Source organism: Tamandua tetradactyla, chromosome 5 (assembly GCF_023851605.1).
Source record: "Tamandua tetradactyla isolate mTamTet1 chromosome 5, mTamTet1.pri, whole genome shotgun sequence".
NCBI lineage: Eukaryota > Metazoa > Chordata > Mammalia > Pilosa > Myrmecophagidae > Tamandua > Tamandua tetradactyla.
Genome location: NC_135331.1, coordinates 51,491,778 through 51,519,525, shown reverse-complemented (window position 1 = coordinate 51,519,525; position 27,748 = coordinate 51,491,778). Strand labels below are relative to the sequence as shown.

Here is a 27,748-nt window from a genome sequence, read left to right as displayed (position 1 = left end):
TTGAGATGCCTGGATCACAGACAAAACCTTAAGCCATGCCCATTAATTTCTCAGACTCATTCATTATCTTTAGCTACTTTAAGCTAAGTAGTTTATATAATTCTTCTTTAAAGCAGCAAAACCCTTTTGGCCAATGAAATGCGACATGAAGAAAACCTGATATGTAAAATAAAATCAAGTGAGTCTAGCTGAAATGATGAGCTAGGACCCAAAAACCACTTGGCCTTCCTCCATTACATTCAGAACTCATCCTCTGCCAGCACACAGTTTAGCGGATAAACATCTTACACAGATAGTTCTGAAATTTATGGATAAGACAAATGTTAACCACACAGAGGCTGTACATGTATAATATTGTTTATGAAGGCAGTATATGGTGCTTAAGAGTACAATTTAGGAGGTGAGATTATTGGGGCTAGAATTCTAAACTGCGTTAACTTCTGGCAAATTAGTTGCTGTGCCTAAGCTTCATCATATGTAAAACAGTATAGTAGTTTACACTGTGATAATCAAATAAGACAATACATTTAAAGTGTTTAGCAGAGTGTCTGGCATATAAAAAGTATGCAAGAAGCATCACTATTACTATGTTTTTTAATTTAATCAGATCATTCTCTCAACTCATCACATAATCACTAACATAGAGAACTAGAAAATAAAGTATAAGACTTGAGTAAGCTCAAGAACCAGTAATAAAAACATGTTAAGATTCTCAGTCCTAACTTTAAACAACTATGATCTCTATTTAATTTTTTCCATATGAGAGCAAATGACTATTCAAGTTGAGTATTCTCTTTTTCTTCATGAAATGGTTACATATAGCATTAACAAGTAAGTGGGTCATCCATTTAGACAAGTCAGCCATAGGATAAGAAGTTAAGAGAATAGTCTTTATACCCACTTCTTCCATGAAATGCATCATGGTATGGTAGAAGGAACATATAAATCCTAACTCTATCATTAAGAATTGTATGGCAATATTATTAAAATATTTCTGTGCTGGGAGGGCCACGGTGGCTCAGCAGGCAGGAATGCTTGTCTGCAATGCCAGAGGACCCAGGTTCGATTACCGGTGCCTGCCCATGTTAAAAAAAATATATATATATATATATTTCTGTGCCTTGGTTTTCTCATCTGATGATAACACTATATACCAGAACCCCAGGGATAGTATAACATTTACCTAAAATACTACGAAAATAAGTACTTAATAAAATAAAGTATGTACAGTAGGAATTCAAAAGAATTTGTTTATTCCTCATCTATTCTTTTCTTTCTCTCAAGTCACATATTCCCTGAGATGACAAGTTGCTTCAAAATCATCTAAACTGATTTTTCTTCAACAGGAAGATCTAATAACAAATCAAACAGAATTCAATTCTATTCTTTACCTGGAAATGGATGCCTGGAAACTAACTCTTCTGGAAGTCCAAGTTCTCTGCCTAAAATTCTCACTTCATCTTTATGAAAATCTTTCAAAGGTTCTATTACTTTTCCCTACAAGGGGGGAAAAACAAATCAATACAAATTATCAACCAACATAACATAATAAAGTTAGAATAATACATTACTGGCTTTATTCTGTTTTCTTTTTCCTTGAATTAAAAACAAAACAAAACGACTATGACTGCTTCAACTAAACAGCTTTTTTAAAAATAAAAATCAGTAATTGCCAAAATATAAACATAGCCACTATAACATCAGAACATCCTGAGAAGTTAATTCAAAGATATACAGTATTTCATAAGAAATATAAGAATACTAAAAGCAATTTCCAGTACGATAAAATTGGAAAAAGCAGTAAGGTATTATACATGGGATCTGTTTAAAAATTTTTAAAATTCCCCCTATGTAGTTATGAAGAAGTAGATGAATATTTTAGTGGTCTTCTTATTGCTCTTTAAAATACTATTTAATGCTTCAGTGGTCGAATGCTCTCCAGCCATGCAGGAGACCTGTGTTCAATTCCTGGCCCATGCACCCCCAACCTCACCCCCACAAAAAAAAATTTAAATATAAACCTTTTAAATAGAAATAGATGAGGGTAAATCTATCTCCATCACCTCTGATCTAGATCCCATCAGAATACAAGGCAATTAGAAAATATCATATTAGTGTTTAAAAATTAAAACTCTTCAAATGATATCTTCAATAAAGTGAAAAGATAAGCCACGGAATGGAAGAAAATATTTGTAAATCATCTATCTGATAAGGGGCTTGAATCCAAAATGTATAAAGAACCCTTACAAATCAATTAAAAATAAACAAGCCAATTAAAAAATGGGCAAAGGATTTGAAGAGCTATTTCTCCAAGGAAGATATACACTTGGCTAACAATCACAAGAAAAGATGCTCAGTATCACTAAGCCACAGGGGAAATGCAAACCAAACCACCATGCAATACTACTTTCTTATCCACCATGGTAATTAAAACAAAAAGACAGCTAGTAATACATGTTGACATGGATGTGGAGAAATTGGAACCCTTGTACACTGTTGGGAGAAATATAAAATGGTTAGCTATTTTGCAGTTTGGCAGTTCATCAGAATGTTCAGCATACAGTTACCATGTGATCCAGCAATTCCATTTCTAGATATATACCCAAAAGAAATGAGTACATCCAAAAAACTTGCAACAAATGTTCACAGCAGCATTACTCCTAATAACCCAAAAGTGGTAACAACCTAAATGTCTATTACTTGATGAATGGATAAAAAATGTGGTATAGACATATAACAGAATACCATTTGGCCATAAAAATGAAGTACTGATACATGCTACAACACGGATGAACCCTGAAAACATTATGCTAAATGAAAGAAGCCAGTCACAAAAGAGCACATACTGTATGGTAAGCTTAATGTAAAATGTTCAGAATAAGCAATCTATAGAAATAGAAAATAGATTAGCAGTTAGCAGTAACTTAAGGAGGGGGTGGGGAGAAAGGGGTCTGAGGGGGTTTGTAGAACAAGGAGTGATTGTCAATGAGGTTTCCTTTCAGGGTAACAAAAATGCTCCAATTTAGATTGTGGTGATAGTTGCACAACCTTGTGAATATTATGTATGTGTAAAGCTGTAAGAAGGAAATGAGGGAAGGAAACTCTCCATGTATCTACTATATGAAAAAAATCTCATAAATTTTTACCTCTTCTCTCAATTTTCTGATAAGCTCTGTGTCATTATGATGGGTCTTGATGAGTTCAGCTTTGCCACTTGCAACAAGGGATGCACTTTCAATTAAATCAGGCCGTAAAGTACCTTGGGCAAGGAAAACCTCCTCTGGTTTCAGGTTCATTTCTCCAATTACTTCATTAGCAATCTATAACGAAGGGGAGCAAAACAGCCTTTCAACAGACAAATCTTAGAAAAAGACAGCAACATTTTATACTTTCAGCTAAATTTCTCAGAGCGCTTTTGCAATTAAAGGGTTTTAAATCTAGCCACTGAGATGCCCAAAGAATTAAAGTCCAATGTCAATTGCAAATCCCCGTTTTTATTTTTTTTTTATCTTAAAACCCAGGCGTCTTTTTTTTTTATTGTGAAATATGACTTATATACAAAAAAGCAATAAATTTCCAAGTACATTTTAACAAGCAGTTACAGGACAGATTTTAAAGTTTGGTATGGATTATAGTTCCACGATTTTACATTTTTTCTACACGTTACTCCAAGACACTGGAGACCAACACAACTATTAATATAATGATTCAGCAGTCACACTAATTTATTAAATCCTAACCTCTCTGTTATACTCCCTCTCTTTAAAGAACATACATACATGAAAGCGATAAATTTCTAAGTACATCACAACAATTAGTTGTAGAACAGATTTCAGAGTTTGGTATGGATTATAATTCCACAATTTTAAAGCTACCGGAGGCTAAAAGAAATATCAGTATAATGATTCAGCACTCATACTCATTTGTTAAACTTTACCTTCTCTGTAGAACTCCACCATCATCTTTGATCTTTCTCCCACTCTTTAGAAAACCCATGCATCTTTGAACCTACTCTAGAAATGTTTTTGATGTGATCTGGTCTTCAGTGGCACCAAACTCCATTCTTTGGTTCATATAACCTGAAGCAGACCTAGGCTCTGTGCATGTGGACTATAATGCTACACATAAACCACATCCTTTTCTAATCCCAGTCAGTTTTCTAATCTTACTGTCCAGCTTTGGGCAACAAGGAGACCTTGTAAAGCTCTTTCAAGATAAAAGAGCAGGAAGGACTTTAAACTTTATCAGCTTCAACTTTCTGCAAATCCCTGTTTTTAAACAGTTAAAACAATAGCCTAGAAACACATTTTTTGAAAACACAATAGTTTCTAATGGCCAGTTTAATAACAAAATACAGTAAAATTCTTTGCCAAATAAGAATCAAAATAAGTCAGAAAATTTGATCATTTGATATAATGACAAGGAAAACCAAATACTAAAATTCATATAAAAAATAACAGACATAAGGATATTAGAAAGAAAGCCACCTTAACAAAAGTATCCCCAATGATTTTTCTTTTCTCCTCAGGACTTGTAGTCATATTTAACGTTTTGCTAATCCTTTTTCTTGGGGTCCTGTCTTCATCTGATATTGGAAGAGTTGTTGTTCCATTGTAGAAAGAATGAGCAGCATTTATCACTGGGGGAAGGGGAAAGCATATGCTTGAAATTAACAGAGGATTTTTTAAAACGCGTTAAGTCAAACTACAGAAGGAAAACCTAAATAGATTATTTGATCTCTCCCAAGTTCGCCTACATATTCCTGAACAGTAAGTTATGATTAATAGAGTTCCGTACTGGAGCTTTCAAAACATTTGCTCTTTTGAAAATCCTGGGCCTGTAATGATCTACAGCCATGATATCACAAATTACACTGGCTGCTTTTTTTTGTGTTCACTGCTCTACAAGAGCAATAAGCAAAAGTCACAACAAGAAGCATGACCTGAAGGGTCAAAAGCACTGGTTGGTACACAGGGAATCAAAGTCCTCAGAATTGCATATTGATTAGTTTCGTAAAGTACTGATATTTATGAACATACTAGCAATCTTTGATGTTCTTTTATATTTAAGAGCAAGGTGCTGAACTAAGAGTTTAATTTGGTAGTATGTCAGTGTGAAAGGATTTATGTACCCCAGAAAAGCTATATTTTAATCCTAATCCCATTTTGTAAATGCAGCCATTTCTTCTAATCCCCATCGAGCACTATACGTTGGAGGCTAGATCAGATCATCTCCACAGAACTGTGATTCGATCAATTGTGGGTATTAAACTTGATTAGATGGAGATGTGTCTCCACCCATTCCAGGTGGGTCTTGATTACTTTACTGGAATCCTTTAAAAGAGGAAGCATTTTGGAAAAGGCTTGAGATTCTGAAAGAGCAGAGAATGACGAAAGCCACGAAGCACAGAGCCCACGCCACTGCCAGAGACCTTTGGAGATGAAGAAGGAATATGTCCCCAGGGGAGCGTCATGAACAAGAGGCTGGGAGGAAAGCTAGCAGATGTCGCCAAGTTCACCATGTACCTTTCCTGTTGGGAGAGAAACCCTGAATCTCATCGGCCTTCCTGAATCAAGGTATTTTTCCCTGGATGCCTTAGATCAGGCATTTCTACAGACTTGCTTTAATTAGAACATTTCTACAGCCTCACAACTGTAAACTAGAAATTTATTAAATTCCCCTTTTAAAAGCTGTTCCATTTCTGGTATATTGTATTCCAGGAACTAGAAAACTAGAACATAAGGCTTAACAACGGGTGGGCTTCACTGTAAAATAAGGCAGCTGGCTGTTTGATTGACACACCTCCACAAATGTTTAGGTATTTCTCTTAAATTGGTCAATTATCCCAGAGGAGAATGCCTCAAATCTCCTGCCTATCAGTATTCTGGCAGTTGAATCAAAGTAGCGTGTGGGGAAGGAGGAGTGGGGAGTGGGGGGGTATGGGTGGATAATCATTCAGTATGTACATTTTTACTTAATCCTATCATTCCTAATGTAGAACCTTACCCCGTCCTCAACACCTGCCTGGTACTGATAGACCCAAATCTAGGCCCTCCCTTGTCTAGTCTCTCTAGAGAATAAACCTGCTGTCATCTACCAGGAAGACAGAGCAGCAGTTTGCTCCTATGTTATGGAAAAGGATCTGCTTCTCTGTTTTAGGTCCTCCATACATGCATGACTCCCCCTGACACACACATACACACACAAACCACTGCCTCAAATCTCCTGAGTTTCTCAGAAGTCTGCAGCACAAATTCATTTGCTTTTTGTTAGATGCCCTGCCATGCAGTTTCCATTTCCTCTACTTTCTACTATGTCATTTACCAGAAACAGATGCAAGTATTTTGTGGGGCCTGAAATTTTTACAATTAAGAGGCACCCTTCAAGGAAAAGAATAACAAATTAGGTCGTTAAAAAACCACAGAGTATACTGCGATCGATAACAGTAACTTAACTGTACATAGAAATGTCTGCAAATCACATATATCATGAAATCCAAACTTTTTGTATCCCCAACTCAATTCTCTCTTAGACAGATCCAGAAACGCCCACACAACTCCAACACCACCCAGCAGAGGGCAAGCCAGAGTAAGTAGTAAGAGACAGCGAACTTAAATCAATTGCACATTAAAATAACTTACTTGCAAATTTCACAAAAGCATATGACCATGTGAACTCAATGCTAGGGACCTTCTCAGAACTTGGGAAGAATTGGGGGCTCTAAAATTTAACCTTCATCAGCTTATCAGAGAAAAGTCACTTTATCCATCTTCCACCTTCCATTTCACTGAAACCATTAGTTTGCTATTATCTCATCTACTCCTTATTCTTGGGCCATTACATTTGTTTTATCCCTTTCCTACTAGAGGAATAGATTCATGCTCACTTCACATTTAACCGTAAGTCTTCTATACTCTTTATTCAGCTTTATGGTATCAATTCCAATTAATTCAATAACATGCACAATTTTCATCATTAAATTACTGACCTCTTTTCACTATAACTATTGATTACATATTCTATTTAAAAAGTACAAAGATATCCACAAATACAAAAGCTTAAAAAGTTTACTAAGTGAACTTAAAAAAAAAAAAAAAGTGAATAGTTTTCCCCCACCCCCCTCTCTGTGTAAACCTTTCTGTTTGCAAAATAATCTTTACATCCAAATCAGTAATAAGAAGACTTGGGCATCCTTATGTATAAATAATACTATGGAGCAGAGTGTGAAAAAATAATAGGAAGAGAAAAAATAACTAGAAGAGAACAAAGTGGAAGATGGAAAATGGTAATTTATTGACTTAAGTACAGCAGCAGTAATCAAGAGTTTTAAAATTTATGTTAGGAACTCTCTTGAACCCAAAGTAAGTATAACATAAAAATAAAAAACACTTTCAACCTTGACCTTTGAGGAAAATTGTAATTGGTTAAGGCAATGTGCTCACTTAAAGTATAAGGCTGGATTTGATTAAACAACTGCTGCCATGTAAATGAACTTTTCTGGAATTCATCAATACCTTTGACCTGAATTCCAAGCTTTTTGAGGGCCTCTTCTACAGACTGGCTCTCTCGTTTTCTCATAAAGCCATTATCAATGTGCACAGCAATGACTTGATCTTGATTCAAAGCACGATTCAGCAAGGCCGTGCAAACTGTTGAATCTACTCCACCACTGAGTAAAACCTACAGAGTGAAATGCAAAGAAAAATCAAACTGAGCAGAATGAGCAAAAAAGAAACTAAAAACTATCTGTCTAAACTGTTACCTAAAAGCACTGTTTGTATCAAAGGTATGTCTAGTAACTAAAAAAATACTCTGAAACAGTACTCCTCAGAAGGTATACGTTAACCCAGATAACATTTAAGGGCTGTGTTGAGGAATCCTGCTCCAGTTCTATATTATTGACGTAAGTCTCTGTAAACCTCCACATGAAAATTATTTACCAAAACTTTTGATGTTCCTATGCTTTCTTTGATCTCTCGAATGCACTCAAGTTCTCTATTCTGCACAGTGAAGGTCCCACTGCACCCAGCTATATCATAGAGGAAATTCTTCAGTATTACTTTTCCATTTTCTGTAAGGCCAACTTCAGGGTGGAATTGCACTCCATATAATTTTTTAGATTCATTTGCTATACCTTTAGAGAAAAAAAGTCACAAATTAATTTTTTTCATGTTATACTCAGCCAATACTGTCAATTAATTCCTCGCAATTTTACACCCCCCCCATTAAAATTGAAACAGTTTGGTAGATTTCTGGTCACAGGGAAAAAATATACACAACACAAATAAAGTTTGTTTTATAAAGATTGTCAGAATCTTTCTTTATAAAAGTCTTTCTTTATACAGTACTTAATGAGCTACAAAACAGCACAATAAATGCTGCACAGAGATTACTTCATAATAACCTCACTTTTCCATTCAGGCTGTTTCAATTATCTTGTCTATTTACTGTAATGATGATCCAACTTTGGTTGTCAGGCCCCACATGGCTTTCACATGCAATGCATAGCTTGTTAGCTACCAATTTTATATATAAGAAGAATCTCATAAATCACACCTGTCAGAATATTCTAAGTAATTTTTCCTGGTTACTATTAACCACAAATATAATTCCATGGACATGAATAAAGTGTTTCTGACAATTATTATCTACTAAGCAGCAAATGTCAAGCTAAATATTTTACACAGGTGCTGCAGTATCTCTATTTTATGGTTCTGAGATATTAAGAAACTTGCCTAAACTAGCAGCTAATTAAGCAGCTATAGCAGACCTGGCAAGCTCCCAAACTCATACTCATTCTACTACACCAGAGTATCCCATACTTTCTGTACTTGGTTCACTTTTATTTCACTGGTTGCTTCTTCTGAATCCTCTTTGCTGGCTCCTCTGCATCTCACCCACCTTTACACATGGAATGGCCCAGTATTTGGCTATCAAATCTCTTGTCTACACACTAAGTAATTTCATACTCTCATGGCCTTAAATTCCACTTACTGGCTGTTAAAACCCCAAATTTAGACTTCTAGTCCAGTTTTCTCCTCTAAAGTGTAGATTCATACATACAATTGCCTACTTGACACCTACATTTCACTGTCAACTAAGGAATCTCAAATTTAGTATGCAAACCCCAACTCCTACAGTCTTTCCCATCAGGTAAAAAGAAATCTTATCCTTCTGGTTGCTCGGGCCAAAAAGTTGGGAGTTAGAACTTCATTCTCCTCTCTCTTACTCCACCTCTAACCCAACAGTAAATTATTTGTCTCTCCCTTCAAAACATATCAGAATCTGATCATTCTTTACCTTTCCAATTCTATCACTCTGGTCCAAGACACCACTGTTTCTCTCCTGTTTACTGCAATAGATTCCTAGCTAGTCTTTTAGCTTCTACCTTTGACTGTCTTTTTTCTCCTCACTGTAGCAAAGATGATACTGAACTATATCTCACTTTGGTTCAAAGGTCCACCTCACTACATGTAAAGCCAAGGTTTTTACACCGGCACAAAGTCTCTATGTTCTGAACTCCAATTACCTCTCTGACCTCAGCTTCTACCATGTTCCCCATCCTTGCTTACACTGCTAGAACCACAGCTGTCTCCTTACTATTCTTCAAATATGGTCCATCCCAGGAGCTCTGTACTTATTTACTATTTCTAAAAGGCTCTTTCCCCAAATATTCAATGGGGTCAGCCATTTACTGCCTTCAGGCCCAATTTCATCTTCTAGGAATTTGCTCCCTGAATAGTCTATATAAAAATTAGCAACATTCCTAACCAAATATACAACCGCAATACCTTTCCTTTTTGCCCATTTGCTTTGCCAATGTGCTTAAACCCTGACATCTGCCATATTCTGTATTTGCTTGTGTATTGTCTGGCCATGTACATCTAGAATGTTGAACAGAGAGTTGGTCTATTTTGCTCATTATTGTATCTTTGCTACCTAGCACACAGTAGGTACTCAAATATTTGCTGAATGAATTACTGCTACTGATTTTCATATGAAACAAAAACCTTTCCATACGAAAATTACTCTTGATAAATTTCATTAAGTAACAAGAAGCAGTTTATCAATTTAGTTTATTCGTAGTAAATGCCTTTCAACTTATTTGCATAAGGCATCTTGAACAAAGGAATTTTTATTGATAAATCCTAATTCTTCTTTTCCTGATTCCCAGAACTATTACTGATTATTTACATTTACAGTCATTCAAGTAAGCAAACCAAAACTTTAGGCTGCCAGAAAATCAATTTTTCTTCCTAAAAAAGGTAGGGTTCAATGGCTGAGAGATTCCTAACAGAGCTGAGAGGTTATCCTGGAGGTTATTCTCACACATTAAATAGATACCACCTTTTTAATTAAGGTGTAACAGAGAGGTTGGCGAGAACTGCCTGAAAACGCAGAGCTGTGTTCCTGTAGCCATGTTTCTTGAAGATGATTGAATAATGATACAACTTTTGCAATGTGACTGTGTGCTTATGAAAACCTTGTGTCTGGATGCTTCTTGTATCTACCTTATGGATAGATGATTAAAACATATGGATTAAAAATAAATAAATAATAGGGGGAACAAATGTTAAAATAAATTTAGTAGATTGAAATGCTTGGGATCAATGAAAGGGAGGGGTAAGGGGTATGGTATGTATGAATTTTTTTGTTTTCTTTTTATTTCTTTTTCTGAATTGATGCAAATATTCTAAGAAATGATCATGATAATGAATATACAACTATGTGAGGAAAAAAAGCATGTCCATATTGTATGTTGATTGATTTTATTAATAAAATTTTTTTAAATGTGATAGGAAAGTGATAAAAAAAGGTAGGGAACCAAATTAGTTGAGGAGTTGGCAAAGTTTCTGTAAAGGGCAATATAGTAAATATTTTAGGTTTTGAGTACTACATGTCTTTTTTTATAACTCTTTAATAATGTAAAAACTATTTTTAGTCCCAGAACATAAAAAACAGACCATAGGCTGGATTTGACCTGCAGGCCACAGTTTGCAAACCCCTAGTTCAGAGAAATGCACTAAGGCACAAAAAGCAGGCAACTATGAATATAGCATGGAAGGAAGACAGACTGTTCTCAAATTTTTCCTGAGTTGTAAAAGTATAGCTTTATTTTATGTTTAAAAAACTTATATTAAGGGTGTATGGGTGGTTCAGTGGCAGAATGCTTGCCTTCCAGGCAGGAAACCCAGGTTCAATTCCCAGACCATGCACCAAAGAAAAAAAAAAATCAACTTATATTAAGATGAATATTTTAAAAGTATTTCAGAGTAAAATAGTTCTGAAAAAGTAAAATAGTGAGTTCTGAAAAATCCACCTAATATTAAATTCCATTTATATAATTAGGTTGATTCTACCACCTTTACAACATTTTCAAAAAATAAGGAAACTCAAAAACAGTACCTCATTCCAAAACATACGCTTACACTCTCAGATAATTTTTTTTTTTAAAAGTACAATACACAAAATTTTTAGAATCCTCACCTGCTACGATGTTTCCAGAACGTGCCACAACCTTGAATCCATCAGCTACTTTGTCTACACTGTCTCCATGTGTAAGCAAAACAATTTCTTCCTTCTGAAGGCCCCTACACATGCAAAAAATAAAAGTGCCACACAGAAATCTTAAAGTCATGGTTAATGAGTTCTTTTGCTTTAGAAATACATGCTTGTCACATGAATAAATCAAGAAATTAGATAAAGGTATATAACAGTGTAACACTGTTAGAACTTAAGTTCATTCTGTCTGTTATAAAAAATAAAGCAAATGAAAGAATAAAATCGCTGAAAAGGAAATCCATAAAAATTGAAAACCGGAACACTATGTGAAATTGGCGGTATAACCACACACACAGAGAAAGAAATTATTCCAAGAGACTTTAAAACAATAATTTCAACATTATTCCTCTACTGAGTAGTTATATTAGTAGTAATAATACTATTACTGATATTATTTTGCAGCTATGGTATGTATAGTCTAGCTACATGTATTTTAGGTTAAAACAATTCATAACGTAACTAGAAATCAAGATTTTTGGCTTAAAAGTAAGGAGATAAAAAAGGAATAAGGTAAAAACCTAAAATCTTTCATTTAAATTGAAAATAATATGTGCTAATGATTTTGCTTTCTCTTTATAAAAGAACACATTTTTTTTAAAACTCTGTCCACTAAAAAAGTCTAGAGCAATGGCAACCTAGGAGTAATGTGAAACTCAAATGCCCAAGAAAGTAATGGCATTTAAGAAAGGAGGAGGAGGAGAGCGGTGCAATGGTGGCTCAGTGGCAGAATTCCCACCTGCCATGCTGTCTGCCCATGAAAAAAAAAAAAAGGAGGAGGAAAGATATTACAGATTAAAACAAACATAAGTTAACATTAACCAAATGCAATATGTGGACATTTTCTGGATCTTGACTCAAACAAATCAATCATAAAAAAAAAGATATTTTTTACATTAGGGGAAAATCTAAATGAGGACTAGATATTAAACACTAAGGAATATTAGATTAAATTAAAAATAAAGCAAGATGATAAGGCACATTAAAGCCAAAAGGATGGTTTAGGGATATGTTGTTGGTGTTCTCCCTGTTATTCTGAATGAGTCGTAGATTTTTAGAGCTAGAAATACAGACAAAAATTTTAAATTTTAACTAAATCTTTACTTCTCAAGCTTCTTGTAAAATCATATGCCTTCCTTAACCACCAGCAAGATGCCTGATGCAGTTCCAAAGACTAGTCACTGGAAATAAAGATGAATGTAAGTAACATCATTCAGCATGACTTGAAATGAGCATTGAATTTCAAATGAAGTTGGCAATGAGTACCTTCAGTTGATCAAATTATTTCTAGCAATCTTGATTTTTTTTAATTCATCTTCCTTTTAAAACATAAGAATCTTTAAAGACAGATCAACTTACTTTTGCCTTTCCTCAAGAGCCTACCACAGCCAGTAGTTGGGTTTTGAGGAAGGATTATATCTTCACTTCAGATAAAAATAAGTTCAAGACTTGAATTTTCAAATTTCTAATCTGTCTAATTTGGAGCAAACTATTCATGAAGAATTTGAGCACAAGTCAATGAAGCCTTTAAAAATATACATTATTGGGCGGGCAACAGTGGCTCAATGGCAGAGTTCTAGCCTGCCATACCGTAGACCCAGGTTTGATTCCTGGTGCCTGCCCATGTAAAAACATATATATACATATATATGTATATATATGTTTTTAAAATAAACCAAAAAGTTGAAAAGGGATCAGACAGACCAGAGATATGAATGAAGGTGATCCATATTTTAAAACTTCAATTTCTGTGTGAGACTAAAGGGAGAGATGTTTATTGCATGCAAAATTCATAGTTTGGGTAGTATGTTAACTAATTTAACTGTATGATCAGTTTACCTGAACACCATAAGTACATGGAATATTGAATAGGGCATGAGATATTTTTGGTCTGTCCAGGTTAGTGTGATGTCCCGATATATCCCAAAGCAATTTGCACAGTGAACAAACAAGTATTCACAAAGTCCCCTTGGGGGGCTGGGGAGAAAGGAGGAAATCCTCAACTTCCCCATTTGGAGAATTTCTGACATTCTCACAAGCAATGGGGATAACCAAATCAACAGGCCAAGCCCCTGATCTTGGGGTTTGCCCCCATGAAACTTATTTCTGCAATGGATAGGGTAGGTCTACTTAGAATTAAGCCTAAGATTCACCCCTAGAGAACCTCTTTTATTGCTCAGATGTGGCCTCTCTCTCTCTCTAAGCCAACTTGGCAGGTGAACTCACTGCCCTCCCAGCTACATGGGATATGAATACTAGGGGTGTAAATCTCCCTGGCAATGTGGGACAGAAATCCCAGATGAGCTGGGACCCAACATCAAGGGATTGAGAAAGCCTTCTTGCCCAAAAGGGGGAAGAGAAATATGAGACAAAATAGTTCCAATGGCTGAGAGATTTCAAACAGAATCAAGGGGTGATTCTAGAGGTTATTATGATGCATTATTTAGATATCCCTTTTTAGTTTATGGTGTGTTAGAGTGGCTGGAGGGTACCTGAAACTGTTGAGCTGTGTTCCAGTAGCCTAGATTCCTGAAGACAATTGTATATAAAGATATATCATGTACAATGGGACTGGGTGATTGTGAAAACCTTGTGTCTGATATCCAAGGTATGGACCGAGTAAAAATATATGGATAGGGGATACAAGGGTAGTTCAATGGTAGATTCTCACCTGCCATGCAGGAGACCTGGAATTTATGGTCCATGCACTTCCCCCAAACAAAACAAGCAAACAAAAATTCAAGAAAATGGTGCTGCAATAACAGGATACTTGTATGGAAAAGCAATGGAATGTGACCCAGCCATAAGCACACACACACACACACACAAAATATATATATATATATGGATAAAAATAAATAAATAATATGTGAGATAAGGGGTAAAATATATTAGGTAGATGGAAATACTATTAGTCAGTGAGATGGAGGGGTAAGGGGTATGGCATGCATGAGTTTTTTTCTTTTTATTTCTCTTTCTGGAGTGACACAAAATCTTCTAAAAAATGATCATGGTGATGAATACACAACTGTGTGATGATATTGTGAGTCACTGACTACACACCATGTATGGAATGTTTGTGTGTAAAGATTTGTCAATAAAAATACTAAATACGCTTCCCGGTGCCTACCCATGTAAAAAAAAAAAAAAAGATTAAATAAATAAAAAAAACCTATAACTAAAAATAGCACAGTTTAAAGAAATGATAATAAAAAGTAATATTATTTACCCACAAATGCTTCAGCCTGCATTTCATAAACTTCATGCAGGTAGGGGAAAATGTGATTTTAAAATAAAAATGAAATTTTCATTAAAAAAGAATAACATACAATAGTACACTAAAAAGGGCTTTACACAAAGCATGAAAATTCTCACATAAAGAAACCAAGTGACTAAAATATATTTTCTGATCTTTCAGCATCTTAAACATATAATACATTCATTATTTGAGAAAGATCACATGGCAAAGTGCATTTCTCTGCCTCAACACAGAGGTGAGAAAGAAAGAAATACACTAAATACTTAGTGATGAGTTCAATAATTGGATGGCTCTTTAAGTATTCAGCAAGAAAGGGGCTATGGGGGAAGAGTATTTACATATATATATATAGTAGAGTTGACAGGTTAAGACATTAACTATTTGTCACATTTGGCACTCTAATGTATGGTATCATACTCGGCACCAAAGAATGAAAAGGGAAAACTAAAAATGTTGGCATCACAATATGCAATGCCAAACAGGGTTCCAGAGCTGTACAGGTGCTTTCAAGTTATTTCGTAAGTGCTCTCTTCATTCCTACTACCATCTTCCACCACCATGACATTCAACTGGAAGGCAAATACGATCATTATTCCTGTATCATCTCCTGTGGCCTTAATTTTGTCTACGGATTATAGAACTTTCAAGTATGAAGAATAGTACCAACTTTAAGTTAAGTTATTACTTAATCCACTAATGTTCTTGTTTATCTAAAAATATCTATAATACCTGAATAAAGAGCAAGTGTTATCCACACTAATGTTGAAGACTCCATCTTCTCTAACACTTTTTTTGTGCACAGTACCTCCAAATACCTTATTCATCATCTGTTCAAAGAGAGAACAAATTGATGTTAATATAAATAAAAAAATACTTAGTCATTTTGTTATGCTGATTTAATAATTTATATTCCTTGTTTCTAAAATACTTATGATATGTTTCTGCCCCCAAATCAAAAGGACTTAGATAAATGTAGATAACTTAGTATTATTAAATATAGTTATATAGATATCAGGGAAGCCTGGTTATAAAACAAAAATGGATTAGAAATTTGATCTAAAATTAATTTCTGATAACCATTGGCAGATTTTACATTGAGTATACTTTAATTCTTCTGCTAAAACTAGAGATTTATTTAATACTTAGGTCTGAGCTTAACTGAAAAGCATTTTAAATGGCATTATGAGCTTTTAAAACCTTAGAAAAGGCTAAAGTAAACAAAAAGAGCTTTGATACTAAGAGTAGACAGGTATAAATTTCTCCAAGCTATTTAATCTTTGGCCCCAAAGGAAAAGTTTGAAAGCCTGAAAGCCTGCAGTAGGCTGTGCTGTGGATACACGATAAGCAAAAAAAAAAAAAAACCCTGGCCTTTCAATTAAGCTTATTTGCTCAAATTCTATATTCTTACAGCCTTCTTTTTCAAATAGTGTCTTCATTCAGTTCCTCTTTTTGTCAATAATTTTATTTTCTTATTCATCATTTACATATGCCCCAAAACCCCCGAATAAATACACATGAGATTTTTGCAAACATTAAATCTACATTGACATAATCACTTCAACTCAGCTTGGTATGCTTGTCCCATAACATGTGTAATGAGATATGTACTATAACAATGCATGATGCAGGTTAACTAAGCACCCAGAAGAAAAGCACACACAGAGAGAGGGTGAGATAGTTAATTACTGTTCATTCTTTTAATGGTGGCATATTCTTTAAAACCATCAACAAAATGTAGCCCTCCACGTTCTCCTCTTAGACATTTACAATTCATCTTTCCACTAAATAAAGTTTGGATAAGTCCAGCAGTAAAAAAAATTGCTAACCTTTGGTTAACTCTGTATTTCCCAAACTAAAGACAGAGACATTTTCTGCAGTACATCTATTAACATACAATTCAGGAAACACTGCTGCAATCTAATCAGTCCCCTTGCTTCTAGTTTGGCCCATCTTCCAGCTGATATTCAAGAGATCTACCAATACTAGGTGCTAACATGCAAATAAGATTGTGTTAGTCATGATTAAATTCTTCAGTGGCTCTCTTAACATCCACAGCAAGAACTGGCAAACATTTTCTGTAAAGGGCAAGGAAGTAAACATCTTAGCTTTTGATGGTCATACTGTCACTGTGACAGCTGTTGAACTCTGCCATTGTAGCAGAAAAGCAACCATAAACAATACTTAAAGGAATGGGCATGGCTGTGTTCCAATAAACTTTATCTATGGGCACTGAAATTTGAATTTTGTATAATTTTCACATCACAAAAGATCATTAAAAATTTTTTGCCCCAGCATTTGAAAATACAAAACTCATTCTTAGGTTCAAGTCATACAAAGACAGGCAGCAGGCCAGATTTTGCCATAGTTTGCTGAACCCTAGTCTTCAAGACACAGTCCAAGTCTCTCATAGCAAACACAAGAATTTCATTATGTGGCCCCTGTATAAGTTTTAGTTTCACCTCTCACCTTTCCCCTCATTCACCACTTCAGCCACTCTAAACTAGTACTATTGCCACAATAGACTACTTTCTTTCCTCCTTTCCCATGTCTTCAGATCTCTTCACAGCCTAGCAAATTATGTGGCTTGATCAGTCATTTCAATTTATTGAATGAGATATGAATGATTTCTTCTTTATCCTCAATGAATCTCGTGCACTTGTTTCTTAATTAAGAAAACAGTTAAAAGATCAAGCTGTGGGAATGCCACACAAATTAAGAGTCCAAAAATAATATAAATGAAGGCCTCTACAAAGTAATAGCTTGCAGTAAAACCTGAAGCTATCTCAATTTCTCAGAATGCTTTTGTGCTTACTTTTGGTTCCTGGCTATGTTATGTTACTCAGGTTGAAGCGGCAAAGAATTGAACAGCCAGCTAAGTGTGTGTTTGGGGGAGGAGGGGAAAACTTCATATATAATAAAATAAAACAACTTAATTTCTTACTAAATTTTTGGTTTAATATTCTATTTTGACTTAAGGAGAGAGCCTTCCACAATGAGTGACATTTAATTTAATTAGTTGGAGGCTTAAAAGAGAGGAAAGCAGCTCTCAGAAGAGAGCTCAGGCACAGCACAGTCCAAGCAATTCAGCATACCTCATCTCAGCACTCAGAGCTCAGACCCAGATGTTTAGAGATGCAAAAGGAATCACCCCGGGAAAAGCCATCTGAACCCAGAAGCAAAAGAGGGAAGCTCAGCAGATGTTCACTGTGTGCCTTTCCATGTGACAGAGAAACCCAGATGAAAGCCAGCTACCTTTCCTCTGAAGAGCTATGAATTTGTAACTAAATAAATCCCCTTATTAAAAGCTGATCCATTTCTGGTGTGTTGCATTCTGGCAGCTTTACCAAACTACAACAGGGAGGAAAGTCTGTTAATAAAAATAATTTGACAAAACCTGTGGGAATGTAAAAAGAAACCAAGAAAAACCATAAAGAGTGAAGAAACAAGTCACAACTAGAACCTTCTAGTCCTTCTTCTGCAAAATACATGACTGGCAAAAGTTCAGTATCCAGTGTCTATAAAGAACTCTCATAACACAATTTTAAAAATTCAATAGAAAAATGGGCATAAGTCATAAACAGGCTTTTACAACAAGCAGACACGAATGGTAAATAAACATACAAATCATACAATACTGAGGAAAATGAAAATTAAGGCTACAGTGTAATCCCATTTAACGCCTTCCCAGACAGGCAAACACACAAAAAATGTGACCACACCAAGGGTTTACAGGGATATAGAGCGGAAGGAATTTGTATATACTGGTCTGGGAATACAAATTAGGGAGGAAATTATCATTATCTAGTGAAACTGAAGACATGCATAATGACCCAGCATTTCCATTCTTGGTTATCCTAGAGAAAACTTTGTGTCTGTACACTTGGAGATAAGTACAAAAATGTCCATGGCAGAATTGTCTATAACAGCGAAAACCTAGAGAAAGACCAGCAACATTAACACAGTAGAACTGATGATTAATTTATCCTATATTCAAACAACACAGTCAATAATGAAAATAACTTAGTTACATGTAATAATATGAGTGGATCTCAAAAAACATGTTGAATAAAGAGAATATGTGCAGGGCAGGCAATAGTGGCTCAATGGGCAGAGTTCTCACCTGCCATGCCGGAGACCTGGGTTTGTTTCCCGGTGCCTGCTCATGCAAAAAAATAGTAACAATAATACACGTAGTATGATTTCATTTATATAAAGGTCAATGGGTAAAACTAAATATATTATTTAGGGATCTAAACATATATATAAAGTTAAAAAGAAAACAAAAAGAGATGAATAATAAAATTCAGGAAAGTGGTTACCCCTGATGGGAAAAGAGAGGAATATGAATAGAAAAGGGTATAAAAGGAGTTTCAAAAGTTCTGCTGGGGAAGGGGGTGAGTACATGGGTAATAGAAATAAAGGCAGCAATGAACAGGACGAACTCCTCTCTCAGCAAAGAATTACCATGAAGCAATTAGAAAGGATCTGACAGAAAAGTCTATTTTGTGGTAAAAAGAGCTACATTACAGATTGAAAACTAATAATGTAACCAAGAAATCAGGATTTAAAGGATGATTTTGATATAAATATTCCTTGCTGCTTTCTGGTATATTGGAGTAGACAAGGAAATACCTGAAATCTCTGAATTGTAATCAGCTGCCTTGATCTCTGATAATGGTTGTATAGTCTTTATCTTCCATTCCTGTGATTATAAAAAACTTGTGACTAACCTCCATCTGTTGTACCTAGTTATCCAGTTTTTCAACTTTAGAGTCTTGTAATCACTAAAGACAGCCCCCTAGTGTTTGTTAATGAAGGGTCTTGGATCTGCCCATAACTAACCCACCCCAAGTCCAAAATTATCTTGATGACCTAGACTGGATTTCACCTAAGTGGGCCCACCTGACATGCGCAGTAGCTTAGACTTTAACCTACAAGTCACCTTTACCTCATTTCACCATTTTCTCTCCTATGTTCTGTGACTAAGCACGGAATCAATCTGTGCATGCTCCATAATCAGATCACCTCTAATTACATCATCTGGAACCACGGTGCTCATTATCCTAAACCTTCCCTACCTTTTCACTAATAAAACTACCCAAATTGCTGCAGCTGGGGGAACAGATTTTGGGTTGTTAGGACATCTGCTCTCTTACTACGTGCATAATGATAAACTCTTTCTCTCTTTGAAACTCCAGTGTCTCAGGAATTGCTAATTGAGCACACTGGGCAGAAGAATCCATGGCCTTCATCTGGTAACACTAATATTTCAGAGCACCATTCAAGGAAAGGGGTACACATGAGAGTTAGACTTTGGTGTTAATATTACCCAACTAAAAGTCACTAAGGGGTGACAGGCCTTTACAAACAGCCTTTTAGTTAGATGACATCATCTACATCAATATTTTATGGAAGGATAACAATTTCTGACCAAAAGGCCAAGTTTGGTCTATTCCAATATCCTACTATGAAAGTTCAGATGATGTAAAGGCAAAATATTTTGTGCATTTAACATAAGCAGCCCTGATTTTTGCAATCATAAAATTCGTACTGAGGTGCAAGGGTAGTTCAATGGTAGAATTCTCACCTGCCACATGGGAGACCTGGGTTCAATTTCCAGCCCATGCACTTTCCAAACAAGCAAACAAGCAAACAAACAAACAAAAATTCAGCAAGTGGTGCTGCAATAAGGGAATACTCACATGGAAAAAGAATGAAATGTGACCCCCACCACACAGCATACAAAAAAATATTCACACTGAATAACAGAAAAATAAGGCCTTACAATTACATGGGGGGCAGGCATAATGGGGAAACATGTTCAGCCACCATCACTTCAATTAACAAGATATTTCCCAGAATTATTTCACACTATAAATGGGTCCTAAGGAAATATCTTGCCAGACTCTTCTTTACAGAATGCTATAATGCTTCTCAATATATAAAAAACCGTTTAAATTAATTACAAGTGTGCTATATATTAAGACTGACTAATCTGGCATGAGAGATCAATAAATTACATAAATGCATCAGATTATCAGGCAAAAACACACTGGGGGAAAAGAAAAAGTCAGCCAGTTTTATAAAACACTCAATTCAATGGGATCCAGCTCTTCTAAGGAAGTAAAGGCATTAGGATACTGAGTGGGAAATCTAAAAGTAAGTGTTCAGATGAAGTTATTATTCCAGTCAAACTCATAGTCACCATTTAGGCTTTTCATAGAACATTAAAACGTGAAAAAAAGCCTTTATTCTAAAATGCTTATCACCCACAGAAAAAAATGTCTATTATAGATTTTGTACTTTGTACTTTACCTTATTTTTAGTGATCAATATTTCCTCTAAATCAAAGTGGAAAACCATAACAAACAATTAGCAGGAAATCAAGTCTGGTATAGGTGTGTCAGATCAGTGATTTCTAATGTAATATTCTTGTATCAAGAATAGGAATAATAAAAACAATCACATTATTATGTGAACATTAATTTATATTTTCGTCCTCCACCTAAAGCTTAAGAGACAACTACAAGATGAAAATTCATTGATCTGTTCAGACAACTCAACTATGGGGCATATATATAAGAAACTGAAAATTAACAGGTAATTCTCAGTAATCAAGGAAGATGAGAAAATCACGAGAAAATTTAAAATGATATTTTAATTAACACTAATTCAATTTTGGTCAAATTAGGGTCTCTATCCTGACCATGTCCTCCCTTTTTGTTTAGTATATACTAAAAAGCCAAAAGGTGGGCAAAAGAAAAAAGATCAAGACAATTTATAAAGTAAACAAGTGAATCAGTAGTTATCTATATTACTTGGGTTATTCCATCACAGCAGAAAATATTGAATAAAATAAATATCATGTCTCTGGTACTAGAAAATCCAATAATGTTTCAATGAATTATAATTTGGGAAATACTAATTCAGCAAATTAAATTTTCAGGTGATCTGGTCAAATTAGACACATTGTTAAAAATATGTCTTGGGCAGTGCGACCGTGGCTCAGTGGCAGAATTCTCGCCCACCACGTGGAGACCTGGGTCCGATTCCAGGTGTCTGCCCATGTCAAAAAATATTTATATATATGTATGTCTTAACTAGAAAATCATTGTGCTTACAACCATCAGTGGTAACTTGTATCAAAATGCATTTATTTACATTCCTACTTCCTTAATTAATAGGATTTACTGAATAAAGTCATTCTTTGATAAGTGAGAATCTAGCATGTTACCGGCTCAATATTATCTTTCATCTTACTCAATAATATTCTACTTATTGAGTAAATCTAAACTATTTTGATATAAAGTAACCAAAAAAGCACTGAAGCAGCCAAAATTAATTTCTAAACATTTAGCTCAAAGAAAAGAGCCTTATCTCAAGACCTTAATTAGTTCCTATTTATTTTTGCCTTTGATACAACTCCAAGATATGCATACTCATTAACGCTTCAGTGGAAACACCTCGCAGACATTCTCTTAACTAAAAGATCAAAGTTAGCACCACCTTCAGGACATAAATGGACACTGTGTGCCTCCAGATGAGATGCTCTGAGAAGCACACAGTGTCAATTCTATGGCACTGTCAAAAATGTATAACCTGAATCTAACACTGAGGAAACATCAGACAAACCAAAACTGAGGGACATTCTACAAAGTAACTGGCCTGCACTTCAAAAAAAAACTGTCAAGGTCATGAGAAAAAAGGAAAGACTGAGAGAGTGTTCCAGATGGAAGAAATCTAAAGAGACATAATGACAACTAGATGCAACAAAGTACTGGATGGGATCCTGGACCTATATGAGACATTAAATAAGACAAACGGCGAAATTTGAAAGGAGTCTTTGGATTAAATGCCAACAGTGAATCAGCATCAACTTCCTGATTGTGAAGGCTTGTACTGTGGTTACATAGCAGACTATACCTGTACTTAGGAAATACAACTAGTAACAAATAGGCCCTCACATCTGCAACTTATTCTCAAATGATACAATTCAGGAATTGGTAAAGGTATTTGGTAGCCCTATGTACTATTTCTATAACTTCTATGTAAACTTGATTGTCCAAGGTTTTAAAAAGATAGTGTTTTATTGTATGAGGTAGTATGGTTATTTTTTGAGAATAGATTTCCCATCAGGTCAGTTATGCCACATTAGTGTAGCAGTTATAATATACATAAATTTTCTCTGCCAATTAAATATCCTCAATTTCCCAAATACAAAAAAGCATTAATAGAGTATGAGTCACAAACAGAATAAAATTAAGCAAACTTTCAAAGAAAATTCATGGAAGTACCTGCATGCCATAGCAAATTCCAAGGACAGGCTTGCCAATAGTAAATATTGCTGGATCAAACCACGGGGCATCTTCTGCATAGACAGAATTAGGTCCTCCAGAGATGATAATAGCACTATGGATTTAAGGAAGAGTATTAATGAGGAATCTCTAACCAGTGACTTTTATACAAAGTCCATCATACCCTACCCCTTATTCCACTGAAGAAGACTCAATGTATATAGATTCAGAGATTCTGCTTTATTTTTGGTACCTTTTAGCAGATCCGGAATCTATCCAACTAATTAATATCCTCCTATATAGGTAATTTTTATTCTACTTTACTGAAATGTGTGGAAGTCTTTCAATTTTAACATTCACTTTATAGTAAGTACAAACTTCCAAATACATAAAAATGTATCTGTGAAGGTTAGTATGAATTCATTTCAATAGTTTTCTTCATCAGTGAAGGAAGTGGGGATTCTAAAGGGAAAGAGAGAACACAGGCCTTTTGGGGAATGCAGGAAACTATGTAAAGAAGGCACAGAATGACAACTGAAGTTATTATGGAAGGTCCACATGGCTCAGGCAAAATCATCTATATCAAAAGATGGCAGAATACGAAGTATAGATCCCCTAACTTTACCTTTTTAAAACCTGCCCAATACCACCAAGAGTTTTCTCTGAGTCCTAGGAAAGGAAGCTAACAACAATTTTGCCCCTGATGCCCTGCTCTCAGAACTCAAGCCAGTAATATAACTTAGCTGCATCACAATTTACAGAGCATTCTATGGGTACTATAAAAGAAGCTGCAAACCTGAGGCCTTTCTCTCACCTGGCCACTGGTGCATCTTGCTTAGATCTCAGCATACACACAAATAGTTTTAAACTTTTTAATATTAGAAATTTCACACAAAAATTAAGATTTCTGAAATTTCTTTAGGAAAAAAATATTTGGCAACATTGGCCTTTACTTCGGCTTAACTACAAGTAAGTGGAACTGTAGAAGCTTGTACTTTCAGACTGCACACGCTCTCTAGTTTGCCATTCATCTCCACTCACACAATGCAGGCATACTGTAGCCCTTTACTCAATTTAAGGTAACCTCAAAATCAATTTAAGCTCGAGTTTGCAGGACTCCTGATTGATACTATATTTCTAAAAGAAAACACATTCCAAGATCTAACAAAATTTAACAAATTCGGAATACAAATTCACTTTTTAATTAGTGGCTGCCTACCATGTAAAAATATACAAAGTATATTGCCAGCTTATAATACACCCAAAAGAATAATATAACAAAAGTCAAAATTACAAAAAAAAGTCAAAATCATAAAAATTACTCAGAATGTTAGGGCATTAAAAAAATATATATTATTTTTAGAAAGCTCCAAAATTTCACCCTTTGAAATTTGTATAGGTAACATAAGATACAGTACACAATATATTTGTTAGCCTATCTCCTACTACATACTGAAATGATTAATATAACAACTTTAAGATAATTCTAAAAGGGTAGGGAGTTAACTCTTAGGATTGATCTGTAATCTAGTTCCTTATAAAATGCAGAAGATACACTTAATAGCAAATGTACATTTAATAGCAAACCTCTAGACTTTCAGAATGTTACATTTAGTTTTAAAAAGGTCCAGTATTCTTCATTTATCTACTACATAAGCTAAGGCTATATAAGAAAATGTGACAGACTTAAGAATAAAACTGAAGTAGTACCTAAACCAATATGAAAATTCATATCTCAACAAATCTTGAGAAGAGCTAATCACTCTTTCTGAGTCTTCTATTTCCATCCTGCTATTTTGATACTTAGAATTACAAGGCCCAATATTCCATAAAATACTCCAGAAACCAATTTTACGTATCAGGCCGATTAGGTTCTAAAAACAGATAAAGTGTCTCTCACCTCTCAAAACTAGTAAGTATTCTAGAAAAAGGGTAGTCAAATGGATATCTGAGCAGAAAGGACTATAGTAATAAAAGCTTTTATTCCCCTAATACAGAAAGAAGTTCCAGGCATAATAGAAATAAAAACTGTTTATGATCAGATGATAGGAAAAACAATCAGACTTCTATTGCCAAATATCTGGCTACCCTATTCATTTAGTTTCCTTTTCTGATTTCCAAATTCACTATATTTCAAAACCAAGAAATCACAGGTTAACATGTACATGTCTATGAAGTCTTTAAAAGTCTTTCTGCCCATTTTCCTCTTGGGAAAAAAAATAAATTTGGGGAGAAGCACAGCATGTTTAATATTAAGGTTTAAGAGCCAATTAAGGACAAACTGAAGTTGTCTGCTTCTAGAAAACACTTTTAATAAAGAAAGAACATTTATTTCATGAGAAAAGGCACAGCATTAACCAAAAATAGCTGTCAGAGGAAAAAACTATACGCTGGTTGTTATCCTGAGTAGTTCTAAGGATAGAGACTATAAAAGTAAGTATTAACGTTAAAGAACTATTTTCATAGTTTAAAAATTGAAGTCCCTTTAGAAACGAAGCAAAAGAGACTCATCTTACAGAGAATTCTTCTCCTTTGAGTAGGTTAGCCAGGTTCCTGCATATTTTCCCTTGATTGAGTGCTTTGTGATAAATAAGTGAATGACCATAAAAACTATATCCAACTCTGAGCCACAAATCCTATTATACATAAAACATTCAAATATCAAGTTCTTATAATGTGCATTTAAAATTAATCTTTTTAACTGAGAAGTATAAATTTTTCCTGTATTTTTTTTAAAAATCAGAGCCATAGGAAAGTTCTCATAAAACCATCCCCTATCTCTTCATAAAAAAATTCAGTGCTCAAACAAGTTACTAATAAAATATCCCAAAATCTAAGCTCAAGTGCTTCAAAAAAAACACTATTGAAAAGCCTACCGGAATCCTTGCTCTTTGATGGCAAATGCTGGTGTTTCCAAAGGGAAGATTTCAGATTGCACAAACAGCTCCCTCACTCTTCGGTCTATGACTTTTCCATACTGAGCACCAGCATCCAAAATGACAACAGCTCCTTCATAGTGGTGGCGGCCATCCTTAAGGTCTCCTCCAGCATTCTCCAGCTGCAAATATTAAGACAAATGCTTTCTTAATTATGAGAACAAGTGCTACTTAAAAAAAAAAAAAAACAGCAAATCACTATCAGTTCCAGAAACACACAGAAATGAAAACTGTTAACTTAGAACTTTCTGAGTTGACAATTCAAAACATTTCTTTTAAAGGGAAAAGTTTAGTACATATCCACATACAGTCACACATAAACATAAAAACTTAAAAACTATCATTTATTCATTATATGATGTAATTATTTTATGCATAATGAATTTTGTGCATTATCCAAGAGTAGGTTGAACATACAACCCACTTTTGCCAAAATACACCCCCAGTTTGTAACTGTTATTCTGGCATTATTAATAGTTCTCCCTCTCAATATCAAAAGTGTCCCATTGAGGACCCTATGTAACAGTCACAGCTTCTTATGAGGGAAGTGCTAAAGAAGAAACAAAGTTTTATTGCTGGAGTATAAGCATGTCCAAATTTGCTTTATTAGGATTTTTCACATTACCTGAGGAATATGATATGTACACATATAACCCAAACCACCAAGATAGAAATCTTATCTCTGTCAAGTATACACTGATAGCACTTTCCTGGAAAGCAATTTTGCAAAACATAAAATTTTAATTATATGTACTGAAATATTTACCTGAAATAGGCTTTGAAATAAACTTAAGAGGGACCAGGTGGGTACAGGTAAAACAAGATTAGCCATCTACTGAAATCACTGAAGATGGGTTATAGGTACATCGTGTTTACTGTATTAGTCTAGTCTCTACCTTTGTATATTTTAAATTTTATACAATAAAAAGCTTTAAAAAGTTGTGTATACCCTGGAAATTGACTTTGAGCAAGCATGTATAAAATGATCTCATTTTAACATATTTTGGTAAAAATGTAAGAGTGTGTGTGCATATATTAAAAAGTATAAATGGATATTAACCAAAATATTAACAGAGGTTATATTCAAGAGATGAAACAGGTGATTTTACTTTCTTTCTTTATACACTTCAATATTTTCTAAATGTTTACAATGAAAATGCATTTTTGTTTCTTCCATCCAGTTGTAAAATAGGTCACATAAAAAAGCATGCTCCCTTTCCCATTTATCTGCTAAAAATAAATGCAGACTTTGCCATCAACACAACTCCTACTTCTGTGGCAGTAATGGAAAAACAACAATCACAGCCCACTACAGATAACAGTCTGTGAAAAAGATCTAATAAATGGCCAGATAGGATTATTCAGATCACAAAAATGAAGGTTTTAATCATAAAAACATTCAGCAATCTAGAAAAATCAAATCATAGAAATAAGCAGTAGCCTAAATAACATTACCAGTGCAAGAAAAACCGTAACGTTCTTCTTTCAGACTTCTTCCCGTAGTCTTAGTACACACACACTCACTCTCCTTTAAGTAATCTATTATTTTAAAAGACTAGTCAAAGCAGTTTTGAAAGACTACTATATTATTGTGTAAATTTCTTAGACTCAGTCCCATTATCACCTTCACAGTTTTTACTAAATCCAAATACAACCTGTTTTTTGTTGTTGTTGTTGTTTACATTGCAGACAGAGTTAAT

At 34.7% G+C, this 27,748-nt stretch overlaps 1 protein-coding gene across 4 annotated transcripts in view; it reads right to left on the bottom strand.

Moving 5' to 3' along the window:
- The window catches only part of GMPS (guanine monophosphate synthase), a 90,952-nt gene that overhangs the window by 25,540 nt on the left and 37,664 nt on the right, over nt 1–27,748 (bottom strand). For all 4 annotated transcript variants that reach the window (XM_077160849.1, XM_077160848.1, XM_077160851.1 and 1 more), the window contains 9 exons: nt 25,989–26,170; nt 23,113–23,227; nt 15,548–15,645; nt 11,488–11,591; nt 7,941–8,134; nt 7,515–7,680; nt 4,488–4,639; nt 3,147–3,320; nt 1,392–1,497 (listed from right to left, as the gene is read on the bottom strand). In XM_077160849.1, coding sequence (XP_077016964.1) covers nt 1,392–1,497; nt 3,147–3,320; nt 4,488–4,639; nt 7,515–7,680; nt 7,941–8,134; nt 11,488–11,591; nt 15,548–15,645; nt 23,113–23,227; nt 25,989–26,170 — 1,291 coding nt within the window. The remainder of the gene's footprint in view (nt 1–1,391; nt 1,498–3,146; nt 3,321–4,487; nt 4,640–7,514; nt 7,681–7,940; nt 8,135–11,487; nt 11,592–15,547; nt 15,646–23,112; nt 23,228–25,988; nt 26,171–27,748) is intronic.